This window comes from Heterodontus francisci, chromosome 23, assembly GCF_036365525.1.
Source record: "Heterodontus francisci isolate sHetFra1 chromosome 23, sHetFra1.hap1, whole genome shotgun sequence".
Classification (NCBI taxonomy): Eukaryota; Metazoa; Chordata; class Chondrichthyes; order Heterodontiformes; family Heterodontidae; genus Heterodontus; species Heterodontus francisci.
Genome location: NC_090393.1, coordinates 49248566 through 49262918, shown reverse-complemented (window position 1 = coordinate 49262918; position 14353 = coordinate 49248566). Strand labels below are relative to the sequence as shown.

The window sequence follows — 14353 nt, the reverse complement described above, 5'->3', positions numbered from 1 at the left end:
GCTGCACTAAAATGCAAAGAGCTTCAGCCTTTTCAAGTCTAAGGTGAGATTTTTTTTTAACTTCTGGGAACCAGAAGGGAAAACAACATCTTCAGTTGCCTAGGCCCCAAGCTCTGGCATAGCCTCCCTACACCTCTTTCCCTCACTTTGCTCCTTTAAGAGCGTCCTTAAAACCTACTTCTTTGACCAAGCTTTTGGTCATCTAATCTAATATCTCCTTTTATGGCTTGATGTCACAAATTGTTTTATGATGATCCTGCAAAGTGCCTTGGGATATTTTATGTTAAAGGTGCTATATAAATATGTTATTGTTCACACTGTCATGCTTAGGGAAGGTATGTCCTATTCATAACTTTAAACATGGGCATAGAATCTTCTGGAGCGGAATTTTCTTTTTTTAAATGAACCACAACGGCCACTAAAATGCTGAATAAGCTGGCTCCTCAGGGTCAGCTGACTTTTGCAATTTTGGCCCAGGCTCAGAAGTATCTCCAGCGTCTGGAAAGTTCCTAATTGAATGACCGTGGGTGGAGTGCCTCCTTTGGATGGTCATACGAAGACAAAACCATTTGTGGAACCTCCTATTTTGTGTAGTCTGACCCAGAACTCAATATCAATGGACTCCTCGTCTCACTGTCTGAGCTCGAAACTTGGAGAGCTGTAGGAAAACAGTTAAGCAAGTAGGGGAGAATGGCCACCATCCATCCCTCATTGTGTAGCAATGGATTCAACCTTCAAATCATGCTGGGTGGACAACAGAAGTATTGATCAGTTGACCGCCTGACCGAAACTCACCGCAGATAACGGATTTTATTACCCAAAGCACCAGGGAGAAACTGGTTGATCTCTAAACAACAGCTGCAGAGACAACAGAAAAGGCAAGACATCTTAAGGTTTGCAAGCCTTTTCCTTTTCAAGTCCACCAGTACAGAAAACTGACCTCCTAGTGCTGAAACTACAGGCACCTAACTTTGTGACCTGCTGAAAATTCACCTCTTCCAGAGAATCCTGCAATGACTTCGATATATGACTCCGGCCATTGAATTCGCCTAACTCCATTTCAGGAGTGAAAATGCCGCCTTCGTCTGGTCACAACGTACGCCTTTTCCCCAAGATGAGCTAAATCACGTGCCTTACACACTATTCTTTCGTTTGAAATTTGTAAAAGTGCACTATGCTCTTTAACAGTTTTCTTTCTCCAGTGGTGAGTGAGTGACAGCGTCTGCTAATTAAGGGTGAAGGTGTGAATAAAAATTATCTGCTTTATTTCAATTGACAAAAAGTGTGCTGCTGGTTATCCAAATTGGAAACTCGGGTTAAGAAACACACCTTACTTTTAAAGGGGTTTCAGTTTTTATTTTTTATTTAGAGTACTGAAACAGGCCCTTCGGCCCACCGAGTCTGTGCCAACCATCAACCACCCATTTATACTAATCCTACATTAATCCCATATTCCTACCACATCCCCACCTTCCCTCAATTCCCCTACCTAGACTCGGGGCAATTTATAATGTCCAATTTACATATCAACCTGCAAGTCTTTGGCTGTGGGAGGAAACCGGAGCACCCGGCGAAAACCCACGCGGTCACAGGGAGAACTTGCAAACTCCGCACAGGCAGTACCCAGAATTGAACCCGGGTCGCTGGAGCTGTGAGGCTGCGGGGCTAACCACTGCCCCACTGTGCCGCCCCTACTGCGCTCTGCCTCAATAGTTCTCTCCCTCAATTCTGCCCATAACAATACCAAATGTTACCAGCGATACCCCCAAATGATTTTTGAATTGGGTTACAAAAACATACAAAACAGTTTATAAATCTATTTCTCAAGATTCTACTGGAGGAGGTACAATCGCAGAATGTTTCTGTTGACTATTTCACGTTATCTCCAACCTGAGCCGTAAATTTTTTTTTTAGAATTTCCCTCTGAGAAACGTAGCCCACTTAATAATAATTTACACCAAGTCAAACGCTGAAGAAGTAAGTTTATTTAACGTTCTTGCAAGATCGGGTGTCCTACAAGCAGGCACACCGATCAACATATTCAGTTCATGTTTATACAATACAAATCCATTTGTTCACGCCTTTAGTTTACATTATTGGTTATAACATATTATGACACTAACCTATCCTATAGTTGCTACAGTCTCCTCCTCTGTTTACTTCTCCCCCTACTCTAACTTTCTAGCCCCTAACTCTTGTTTTTGTTTTACCTTATTTGGCTCTCCATTGTGTGTGTTTTAACTTGCAGCTGTCAGTTACTCATTCACTACATCCTTTGTTCTAACTCTTGCTGTTTTTCTTTTCTCTGCATAAGCACAATTTTTAACTGCTGTACTGTCTCAAGGTCTTTACTTACATACCCTTATCAGTTCTCTTTTTCAGTGATTTCATTATGTTGTGTAGAAATGACTTCTCGGTAATTTTCCACAAGCTGTAGAAACAACATTTCAGTATTTCTTATTCTCACACCTCGAAGTGATCAGATTCTCAAAAAAACTTCATCAATTGCATGGCCTTCTTTACAAATGTGCGACACAAATAAATCTTAAAATGTTTTTGTTACAGTGCTACTTAAAGGAATGTTACTGGAAATCATTCGCTTTCTCCCCTGGGGAATTATTCATCTTGCACCTCCAGTGCACAAACTAAATCTTTGTTTTTTTGTTTTACAAATTAATGTATAGTAATTGTTTGTTACAATAAAAGTTTGATTTATTAGAACTGAAGTTGCCAGACGCAGCACTACAACTTGCAGCTGATCAAGGTTGAAATGTTCCATGGCGGGGGTGGGAACAGAACGCAGCGGACTGGCGTGCTGCGGTCGGGGGACGTAGTGCGGGAAGGACGCGGCGCCGGCAGGGATGGGTTCACTGCTGTGGAGAATCACCAGAACAACGAGTGAGTTCAACAAGATAAACATCTAAACGGAGGTGGGAGTGGGGCCAGGACCTAGGAACGAGGAACAACCCCCTGCACTGCAGCCGCCGAGCACCTGGGGGGCGGGCGGCTTGAGCCTGATCGGCTGCTGCTCTCAGCCAGTCACCTGAGTGCTGCCCTTTCACCTACTGACTGCTCCCAGGGCCTCAACCCTCGGCTTTTAATAGCTGCAGACATCCGAGATGTGACTGGCTGCATCAACTACATCATTTAGACAAAAACAAGAAATGCTGGAATCACTCAGCAGGTCTGGCAGCATCTGTGGAAAGAGAAGCAGAGTTAACGTTTCGGGTCAGTGACCCTTCATCGGAACTAGCAAATATTAGAAATGTCAAAGGTTATAAGCAAGTGAGGAGGGGGGGGGGGGGCAAGAGATAACAAAGGAGAAGGTGTAGATTGGACAAGGCCACAAAGCTGACCACAAGGTCATGCAGCAAAGGCAAACAATATGTTAATGGTGTGTTGAAAGACAAAGATTGATGCCCTATGTCATTTTGACAATTTCCAGTTTCCTGGTCCCAACCGCCTCTTTATTATGGACGTCCAATCTCTCTACACCTCCATCCCCCACCAGGACGGTTTGCGGGCTCTCCGCTTCTTCCTTGAACAGAGGCCCAACCAGTCGCCATCCACCACCACCCTCCTCCGCCTGGCTGAACTTGTTCTCACATTGAACTCCACTCACTTCCTTCAAGTAAAAGGTGTTGCTATGGGTACCCGCATGGGTCCTAGTTATGCCTGTCTTTTTGTGGGATATGTCGAGCATTCTTTGTTCCAGTCCTACTCAGGCCCCCTCCCCCAACTCTTTTTCCAGTACATTGATGACTGTATCGGTGCCGTTTCCTGCTCCCGCCCCGAACTGGAAAACTTTATCAACTTTGCTTCCAATTTCCACCCTTCTCTCAGCTTTACATGGTCCATCTCTGACACTTCCCTTCCCTTCCTCGACTTCTCTGTCTCCATCTCTGGGGATAGGTTGTCTACTGATATCCATTATAAGCCTACCGACTCCCACAGCTACTTCGACTACACTTTTTCACACCCTACCTCCTGTAAGGACTCCATTCCATTCTCCCAGTTTCTCCGTATCCGACGCATCTGCTCTGATGATGCTACCTTCCATGACGGTGCTTATGATATGACCTTTTTCCTCAACTGAGGATTCCCCCCCACTGTTGCTGACAGGGCCCTCAACCGCGTCTGGCCCATTTCCCGCACCTCTACCCGCACCCCTTCCCCTCCCTCCCAGAACCGTAACAGGGTTCCCCTTGTCCTCACTTTTCACCCCATCAGCCTCCATATCCAAAGGATCATCCTCCGCCATTTCCGCCACCTCCAGTGTGATGCCACTGCCAAACGCATCTTCCCCTCCCTTCCCCTGTCAGCATTAAGAAGGGATCGTTCCCTCCGCAACACCCTGGTCCACTCCTCCATTACACCCACCACCTCGTCCCCTTCCCATGGCACCTTCCCCCGCAATCGCAGAAGGTGTAATACCTGTCCATTTACCTCCTCTCTCCTCACTATCCCAGGCCCCAAACACTACTTTCAGGTGAAGCAGCGATTTACTTGTACTTCTTTCAATGTAGTATACTGTATTCGCTGCTCACAATGTGGCCTCCTCTACATTGGGGGAACCAAACGCAGACTAGGTGACCGCTTTCCTTTTATTTTTAGTTATTTTTTATTTTTTAACAATTTTTTTTGTATGTTTATTTCATTTCATCTTAGTTTGTTCAGTTTGCTTACCCAGTGTTTTTTTTCATGTTTGCACTTGCTGCTGTTCAATATTCACACCGTTAACACCTTTTCTGTACTAATGCCTTGTCTTTCAACACACCATTAACATATTGTTTGCCTTTGCTCCATGACCTTTTGGTCAGCTATTTGGCCTTGTCCAATCTATACCTTCTCCTTTGTTATCTCTTGCCCCACCCCGCCTCACTTGCTTATAACCTTTGACATTTCTAATATTTGCCAGTTCCGAAGAAAGGTCACTGACCCGAAACGTTAACTCTGCTTCTCTTTCCACAGATGCTGCCAGACCTGCTGAGTATTTCCAGCATTTCTTGTTTTTATTTCAGATTTCCAGCATCCGCAGTATTTTGCTTTTACATCATTTAGATTCCCTCCTGCCCCCGCCAACAGCAGGTTCTAACCAATCTAGATTGGAGGTTTCTATGAACAAGTGCTGTGCTGTCAGGAGGATTTTACTAAAGAAAGAGGAGCGAGATCTTTCACTGGAAAGAAAGTTCATTTTCGTAGCCTCTTTCACGCTCTCGGGACATTGCACAGAGCTTAATGATCAGTGATTTACTTTTCAAATGTAGTCACTGTTATTATGTAGACAAACTAAAGCAACTGTAGCTCAAGTCTCAGCAAATTACATCTATTTAGATCGAAACGACAAGCAGTGTAATGAGTTTAGAGGTTTTGTGCTCCCTAAAATAAATGCAAAATACTATGGATGCTGGAAATCTGAAATAAAAATAGTAAGTGCTGGAAATATAGAGATGTAATAGGCTTTGAGCCAGTGAAAATTGGGAGGAGGAATTGAAAAGGCCCAAAGGCTTAAAAGGCTAATAGCCTATTATATTTCTAACCTTTGCCAGTTCGGATGAAAGGTCACAGACCTGAAATGTTAACTTTTTCTCTCTCCACAGATGCTGCCAGACCTGCTGAGTATTTCCAGCACTTTCTGGTTTTTTTTGTGTTTACTAACTTGGGCTGACTCTGGATGAGAGATTGTAAACAGTTTTAAACTAGTGGTGAACTGGTGTTTGCAGGTGGAAGTGGTTTGATATGAATTTAAAATATTGGACAAGAGGCATTATGACACAACAACAAAGTTTAAGTGATTTTTTAAAAATAGCATATTGCTGCCAAGGTATGTGTTAAATACACCCAGTGGAAACATTACAAATGTTTTTGACTTTTTACAGAAACTTTCAGGTTTGTAAATAAAATTAGTTATTTCTGTCCTTTGCAGATTTATTAGCTACATAGAGCATTTTAAATGCAGCAATATTTTCAGAAACAAAGCTTACAAAATGGCACAAAAGCAGAAAATGCTGTAAATGCTCCATGTCAGGCAATTCCAGGGACCCGGGTTCGATTCTGGGTACTGCCTGGGCGGAGTTTGCAAGTTCTCCCTGTGACTGCGTGGGTTTTCGCCTGGTGCTTCGGTTTCCTCCCACAGCCAAAGACTTGCAGGTTGATAGCTAAATTGGCCATTGTAAATTGCCCCTAGTGTAGGTAGGTGGTAGGAGAATATGGGATTACTGTCGGGTTAGTATAAATGGGTGGTTTTTGGGCGGCACAGACTCGGTGGGCCGAAGGGCCTATTTCAGTGCTGCATCTCTAAGTAAATAAATATCTGTGGGAAGAAAAGCAGAGTTAATATTTCAGATCGATGACCCTTTTTAAACTCTGCTTTTCTCTCCACAGATGTTGCCTGACCTGCTGAGTATTTCCAGCATTTTCTGTTTTTGTTTCAAATTTCCAGCATCCACAGTATTTTGCTTTTGTATTAGCCTTACAAAATGGCACCTTGTTTCATATTTTCTGTTTTTTGGGCAAAGCAGGTTGTATTAATTGGTTTGATCTTGCATTTGTGCTGTTTATCTTCTTAGAAATTTCACCTTAACGTGCAAAGTCATCACTTAGAAAATTTCTGTTGCATCTTAACTGCAAATAAGAGATGCTTACTGAGATAAGTATGATTTGGTACTGCTGTCAGGACTGGTGTGGGACAAGTTCTTTTTCTGTTCCCCTGTTCCACTTTTCCCCTTGAAGGTAGTGACTTCACCAGGAGCTTGCCAAAGTAATCATTCTTGTGTGAGAACCTAGACGGTGAGTGTTTTTGTTGTAGGCGATAAATGAACTTGCAGAACATTGAGATGGCAATTAAAAATCATTTAAACTAGATAGGTGGGGGGAGGACAAGAGGTAACTGGATTCCAGATAAGAAATATCTTACTGGGAAAGGTAATTAGTGGGTAGGTATAAACACTGATATTGAGAGTGATGTACAAAAATCGAAGCCCAGGAATAGGTAGGCATTCAAGGAGCATGAAAAGATGTAAATTAATATGATGTATCTATAACAGTGTCAAATGTATTAGCAGTAAGGTGCCAGATCAGGCAGCTTTGATGGCATTAGAGAACTACAGTGCTGTGGAAATAACAGAAACATGGCAAAACCCAGAGGATGGAAATAGAGTTAACATTCAAGGGTATAGAGTGTTCAGAAAACAAAATGTGGATAAGGAGGTGGCATAGCCCTATATGTCAGGAACACGGGGGAAGAAATGAAATTGATCTTGTAGGTGGGGGGGGGGGGGGGGGGGGGGAGTGTCAACCTACAAAATAAATGGGGAAAAATCCAAGTTTACACTAGAGATATGCTAGAGACCTCCACATCACCATGCTCTGTGAAGAGATAGGAAGGCTAGTGATCATAGAATCATCAAGTTCAATGTGATCTGACAGCTAAATAGATCTTAAGATGAGGATTCAGGTTATATAACTTTTAAAGGGCTGCATTTAAAGGCAATGGAACAACTAAAGCAAAAGGATCATGCTAGGTTATTTAACAAAACCCCAATAAACAGTAAATTAAACTTTTTAAAGGTATAATGTTGCAGGATAAATGCATTCTAAAATCAAGTGAAATAAAGAGGAAATTATATTTATCAGAAAGGGGAAGGGATTCAATGAGATGAATGCAGAAACATTAAATAGTTGATCAGATGAGAAAAGAGGAACCTAGAAAAAAAGCATTACAGCGGAAGCTAAACACAACAGTGAAAAAATCATTCAGTTCAGCAGTAAGAGGCCATAGTTTTACTAAAGGGAAATCCTGTTTGACAAATTTATTAGAATTTTTTGAGGATGTAACTAGTAGGGTAAATAAAGGGAAACCAGTATATGTAGTATACCTGGGTTTCCAAAAGGGATTTGATAAGGTGCCACACAAAAAGTTAATGGGCAAGATAAGGGCTCATGGAGTTGGGGGTAATATATTAGCATGGATAGATGGTTGGTTAACGGACAAGAAGCACCGAGTGGGCGTAAACGGGGCATTTTCAAGTTGGCAGGCAGTGAATAGTGGTGTGCCACAAGGATCAGTGCGGTGCCTCAGCTTTTTGCAATCTATATTAATGACTTAGATGAAGAGACAGAGAGTAATGTATCTAAGTTTGCTGATGATACAAAGGTAGGTGGAAAGGTAAGCTGTGGGGAGGATACAGAGAGGTTGCAAAGAGATATAGCCAGGTTAAGTGAGTGGGCAACAAGATGGCAGATGGAGAATAATGAAGGGAAGTGTGAAGTTATTCACTTTGGTTGTAAGAATAGAAAAGTAGAATTTTTTTTTTAAAGTGTGAAACTTGTAAGTGTCTATGCTTTTTTTATTTGTTCATGGGATGTGGGCGTCGCTGGCTAGGCCAGCATTTATTGCCTGTCCATAATTGCCCTTGAGAAGGTGGTGGTGAGCAGCCTTCTTGAACTGCTGCAGTCCATGTGGGGTAGGTACACCCACAGTGCTGTTAGGAAGGGAGTTCCAGGATTTTGACCCAGTGACAGTGAAGTGTAAGATTATGCAGGGAGAGAGGGAATGGGTGACTGCCAGGTAATCAAAACGAAACATGCAGGTACTGCAGGAGACCCCTGATTGCATCTCACTCTCCAACAGGTATTCCGTTCTGAATGCTGATGAGAGTGATGGTTCACTTGGGGAGTGCAGCCAGAGCCAAGTTCATGGCAGCACGGGTGGCTCAGCTGCGTGGGGCTGGGGGGGGTGGGTACAGGGAAGATTGGAAGAGCCATAGTGTTAGGTGAATCAATAGACAGGAGAACAGACAGGTGTTTCTGTGGCCGCAGACGTGAATCCAGGATGGTGTGTTGTCTCCCTGGTGCTGGGGCCAAGGATGTCACTGAGCGGCTGGAGAGCATCCTGAAGGGGGAGGGTGAACAGCCAGCAATTATGGTCCACATCGGAACCAACAATATAGATAGAAAGAGGGTTGTGGTCCTGCAGTCAGAATTTATGGAGCTAGGTAAGGAATTAGCAAGCAGGACCTCAAAACAAGTAATCTCTGGATTAATCCAGTGCCACGTGCAAGTGAGTACAGGAATAGTAGGATTAAACAGATAAATGATTGGCTGGAAAGATGGTGCAGGAGAGACGGCTTTAGATTCTTGGGACATTGGGACCGGCTCTGGGGAAGATGGGGCCTGCACAGCCCAGACGGGTTGCACTTGAACAGAGCTGGGACTGAGTTCCTTGTGGGATGTTTTGCTGGTGCTGTTGGGGCGGGTTTAAGCTAGTTTAGCAGGAGATGGGGGCCTGCGGATAGACTCAGTTGGGACAAAATCAGAAATGAAAATGGAAGGCAGAAAATTAATCGATGAGTCTGGACGACAGAAGAAACAAAGGTTAGAAAATAAAAAAAAGTTTGGCAGTGCTCAAGGGTATCTATTTCAATGCAATGAGTATGGCAAATAAAGTAGATGAACTGAGGGCACAGATAGACACGTGGCAGTATGATATCATAGCTATTACAGAAGCATGGCTTAAGAAGGGACAGGAATGGCAGTTCAACATTCCTAGTTACAGGGTTTTCAGGGATTGAGCTAAGGAACAAAAAAGGGGTAATCACACTGCTGGGAGTGTACTAAAGACCCCCAACCAGTCAGAGGGAGATAGAAGAGCAGATATGTAGACAAATCTCTGAGAAGTGCAAGAACAATAGGGCAGTAATAGTAGGGGATTTTAACTACCCCAATATTAACTGGGATAGTTTTAGTTTGAAAGGAATTGAGGAAGCAAAATTCTTGAGGTGTAGTCAGGAGAACATTTTGGCCAGTATGTAGCTAGTCCAACAAGAGAGGGTGCAGTTTTAGGAAATGAAGATGGGCAGATGGAATGATTAGCAGTGGGAGAGCATTTTGGTGGTAGTGATCATAACTCAGTCAGTTTTAACATAATTATGGAAAAGGACAAAGATAGAACAGGCGTTAAAGTTCTCAATTGGGGCAAGGCCAATTTTACTAAGCTGAGGAGTGATTTTGCGAAAGTGGAACGGTATTGTTCTCAATGAATACTTTGCTTCTGTCTTCACAAAAGAGGGGAACAGTGCAGATATTGTGGTTAAGGAAGAGGGGTGTGTAGTATTGATGTGATCAACATACAGAGAGAGGACGTATTAATGGGATTAGCATCCTTGGAGGTTGACAAATCACCAGGGCCAGATGAAATGTACCCCAGACTGTTCAAAGAAGCAAGAGAGGAAATAACGGAAGGTCTGACCATCATTTTGCAGTCCTCACTGGATACTGTGGTGCCGGAGGATTGGAAGACTGCTAACGATGTACCTCTGTTTAAAGAAGGAGCGAAGGATAGACCGAATGATTACAGGCCAGTCAGTGGTGAATAAATTATTGGTATCGATTCTGAGAGACAGGATAAACTGTCACTTAGAAAGGCACGAATTAATCAGGGATAAGATGGATTTGTTAAGAAAAGATCTTGTCTGACCAACTTGATTGAATTTTTTGAAGAAGTAACAGGAAGATCAATGAAGGTAGTGCAGTTGATGTGGTCTGCATGGATTTTAGCAAGGCTTTTGACAAGGTCCCACATGGCAGCCTGGTTAAAGAAAATAAAATTCCATGGGATCCAGGGAAATGCAGCAAGGTGGATACAAAATTGGTTCAGTGGCAGAAAACAAAGGGTAAGTGTTGACGGGTGTTTTTGCGACTGGAGGGCTGTTTCCAATGGCATTCTGTAGGGCTCAGTACTGGGTCCCCTGCTTTTTGTGGTACATATTAATGATTTGGATGTAAATGTGGGGGACATGATCAAGAAGTTTGCAGACGACACAAAGATTGGCCTTGTGGTAGACAGCAAGGAGGATAGCTGTAGGCTGCAGGAAGATATTGATGGTCTGGTCAGATGGGCAGAAAAATGGCAAATGAAATTCAACCCAGAGAAGTGTGAGGTGATGCATTTGGGGAGGTCAAGCAAGCAAAGGAATACACGATTAATGGGAAAATACTAAGAGGTGTAGAGGAAGTGAGGGACCTAGGAGTAAATACCCACAGATCCCTGAAGGGAGCAGGACAGGTTGATAAGGTGGTGAAGAAGGCATATGGAATCCTTTCCTTTATTAACCGAGGTATAGAATATAACATCAGGGAGGTTATGCTGGAATTGTATAAATCATTGGTTAGGCCACAACTTGAGTACTCTGTGCGGTTCCGGTCACCTCCTGAAGTCCCCAGCATCACAGATGCCAGACTTCAGCCAATTTGATTCATTCCGCGTGACATCAAGAAACAACTGATGGCACTGGATGCCGTAAAGGCTATGGGCCCCGACAATATTGCGGCTATTGCACTGAAGACCTGTGCTCCAGAACTTGCTGTGCCCCTAGCCAAGCGGTTCCAGTACAGCTACAACACTGACATCTGCCCGGCAATGTGGAAAATTGCCCTGGTATGTCCTGTGCACAAAAAGCAGGACAAGTCCAACCCGGCCAATTACCGCCCCATCAGTCTACTCTGAATCATCAGAAAAGTGAAGGAAGGTGTCATCAACAGTGCAATCGAGTGGTACTTGCTTAGCAATAACCTGCTCAGTGACGCTCAGTTTGGGTTCCACCAGAGCCACTCAGCTCCTGACCTGATTACAGCCTTGGTTCAAACATGGACAAAAGAGCTGAACTCAAGAGGTCAGGTGAGAGTGACTGCCCTTGACATCAAGGCAGCATATGACCGAGTATGGCATCAAGGAGCCCTAGCAAAACTGAAGTCAATGGGGATCAGTGGGAATAGTCTCCGCTGTTTAGAGTCATACCTAGCGCAAAGGAAGGTGGTTGTGGTTGTTGGAGATCAATCATCTGAGCTCCAGGATATCACTGCAGGAGTTCCTCAGGATAGTGTCCTAGGCCCAACCATCTTCAGCTGCTTCATCAATGACCTTCCTTCAATCATAAGGTCAGAAGTGGGGATGTGCGCTGATGTTTGCACAATGTTCAGCACCATTCGCGACTCCTCAGATACTGAAACAGTCCATGTAGAAATGCAGCAAGACCTGGACAATATCCAGGCTTGGGCTGATAATTGGCAAGTAACATTTGCGCCTCACAAGTGCCAGGCAATGACCATCTCGACAAGAGAAAATCTAACCATCTCTCCTTGATATTCAATGGCATTACCATCGCTGAATCCCCCCACTATCAACATCCTGGGGGTTACCATTGACCAGAAACTGAACTGGAGTAGTCATATAAATACCGTGGCTACAAGAGCAGGTCAGAGGCTAGGAATCCTGCGGTGAGTAACTCACCTTCTGACTCCTCAAAGCCTGTCCACCATCTACAAGGCACAAGTCAGGAGTGTGATGGAATACTCTCCACTTGTCTGGATGGGTGCAGCTCCAACAACACTCAAGAAGCTCGACACCATTCAGGACAAAGCAGTCCACTTGATTGGCACCCCATCCACAAACATTCTCTCCACCACCAATGCACAGTGGCAGCAGTGTGTATCATCTACAAGATGCACTGCAGCAACACACCAAGGCTTCTTAGACAGCACCTTCCAAACCCGCGACCTCTACCAACTCAAAGGACAAGGGCAGCAAATGTATGGGAACACCACCAACTGCAAGTTCCCCTCCAAGTCACACACCATCCTGACTTGGAACTATATCGCCGTTCCTTCACTGTTGTGGGTCAAAATCCTGGAACTCCCTTCCTAACAGCACTGTGAGTATACCTACCTCACATGGATTGCAACGGTTCAAGAAGGCACCACCTTCTCAAGTGCAATTAGGGATGGGCAGTAAAATGCTGGCTTAGCCAGCCCACCCACATCCCATGAATAAATAATAAAAATAATTACTGAAAGGATGTAATTGCACTGGAGAGGGTACAGAGGAGATTTACGAGGATATTGCCGGGACTGGAAAAATGCAGCTATCAGGAAAGATTGGATAGGCTGGGGTTGTTCTCCTTGGAACAGAGAAGGCTGAAGGGAGATTTGATTGAAATGTTAAAAATTTTGAGGGGCCTGGATAGAGTGGAGGTGAAGTGCCTATTTACCTTAGCAGAGAGGTCAGTGACTAGGGGGCATAGATTTAAATTGATTAGAAGTGAAATGAGGAAAAGGTTTTTCATCCAGAGGGTGTGGGGGTCTGAAACTCACTGCCTGAAAGGGTAGTTGAGGCAGCAACACTCAACTCATTCAAAAGAAGTGCGGATATGCACCTCAAGTGCCGTAATCTGCAGGGTTACAGACCAAATGCTGGAAGGTGGGAGTAGAATGCGTGGAGGGTTTTTCAGCTGGCACAGACATGATGGGCCAAGTGGCCTCATTCTGTGTTGTAAACTTTCTATGATTCGATGAAGGAATGGCGATATAGTTCCAAGTCAGTATGGTGTGTGGCTCGGAGGGGAACTTGCAGGTGGTGGTGTTCCAATACATCTGCTGCCCTTGTCTTTCTAGGTGGTAGAGGTCGCTGGTTTGGAAGGTACTGTCTAAGGAGCCTTGGTGTATTGCTACAGTGCATCTTGTGGATGGTAAACATTGCTGCCACTGTGTGTCGGTGATGGAGGGAGTGAATGTTTGTGAATGGGATGCCAATCAAGCGGGATGCTTTGTCCTGGATGGTGTTGAGCTTCTTGAGTGTTTTTGGAGCTGCACCCATCCAGGCAAGTGGAGAGTATTTCATCACACTCCTGACTTGTGCCTTGTAGATGATGGACAAGCTTTGAGGAGTCAGAAGGTGAGTTATTCACCACAGGATTCCTAGCCTCTGACCTGCTTTTGTCGATGTTCAAAGTGACGTGGATGTGCCTGTACAAGGAATGCAGAAATTTTACATTGCGATGGAAATCCCACATGCCAAATGGAAAGTATTAATTTTGTCGTATGTAATTTTGCCTGAGACCTTATACTGGACAGTATTACAAATAACTTTTAAAAAGCAGAACAGAGCAGCTAAAGCTGGCCATGCACAATATGTATATGAGAAGTCAAAGGCTGGCTGGGGACAGAGGTGATTAGCCAGTCTAGCCAGAATAATAGGGATGCTGTCTGATTCAATTACCTTGAATGGTTTTGTCGACGTTGACCGTCAAAAGACATTGATACCCATTGACTTTGAAAGAGCAAAACCCTCCCCTCCCACTCACCAACTATGTTTGAACAGCCTTGAATTTCAAAGATCATGCCAGAATGTGCTGTTTCAAACAGAGGTGATCACATGACTGCCTGTGTAACTCAGAGTTTGTGAATTATGCCTCAGAAGGACAGTACCTGAACTCCAAGAAAGGACCCCCCTCTCTCTCTCTCTCTCTCTCCAGCAAAGTCCCAGGGATGCCTCGGTGGCAGCTACTAAGACCTCAAA

At 44.1% G+C, this 14353-nt stretch overlaps 1 protein-coding gene across 2 annotated transcripts in view; it reads left to right on the top strand.

Annotated features, from left to right (window-relative positions):
- Positions 1 to 2808: 2808 nt before the first annotated feature.
- Positions 2809 to 14353, top strand: part of acads (acyl-CoA dehydrogenase short chain) — a 261122-nt gene continuing 249577 nt past the window's right edge. For both annotated transcript variants that reach the window (XM_068055209.1, XM_068055208.1), the window contains exon 1: positions 2809 to 2898. In XM_068055209.1, coding sequence (XP_067911310.1) covers positions 2862 to 2898 — 37 coding nt within the window. In that variant the 5' untranslated portion in view covers positions 2809 to 2861. The remainder of the gene's footprint in view (positions 2899 to 14353) is intronic.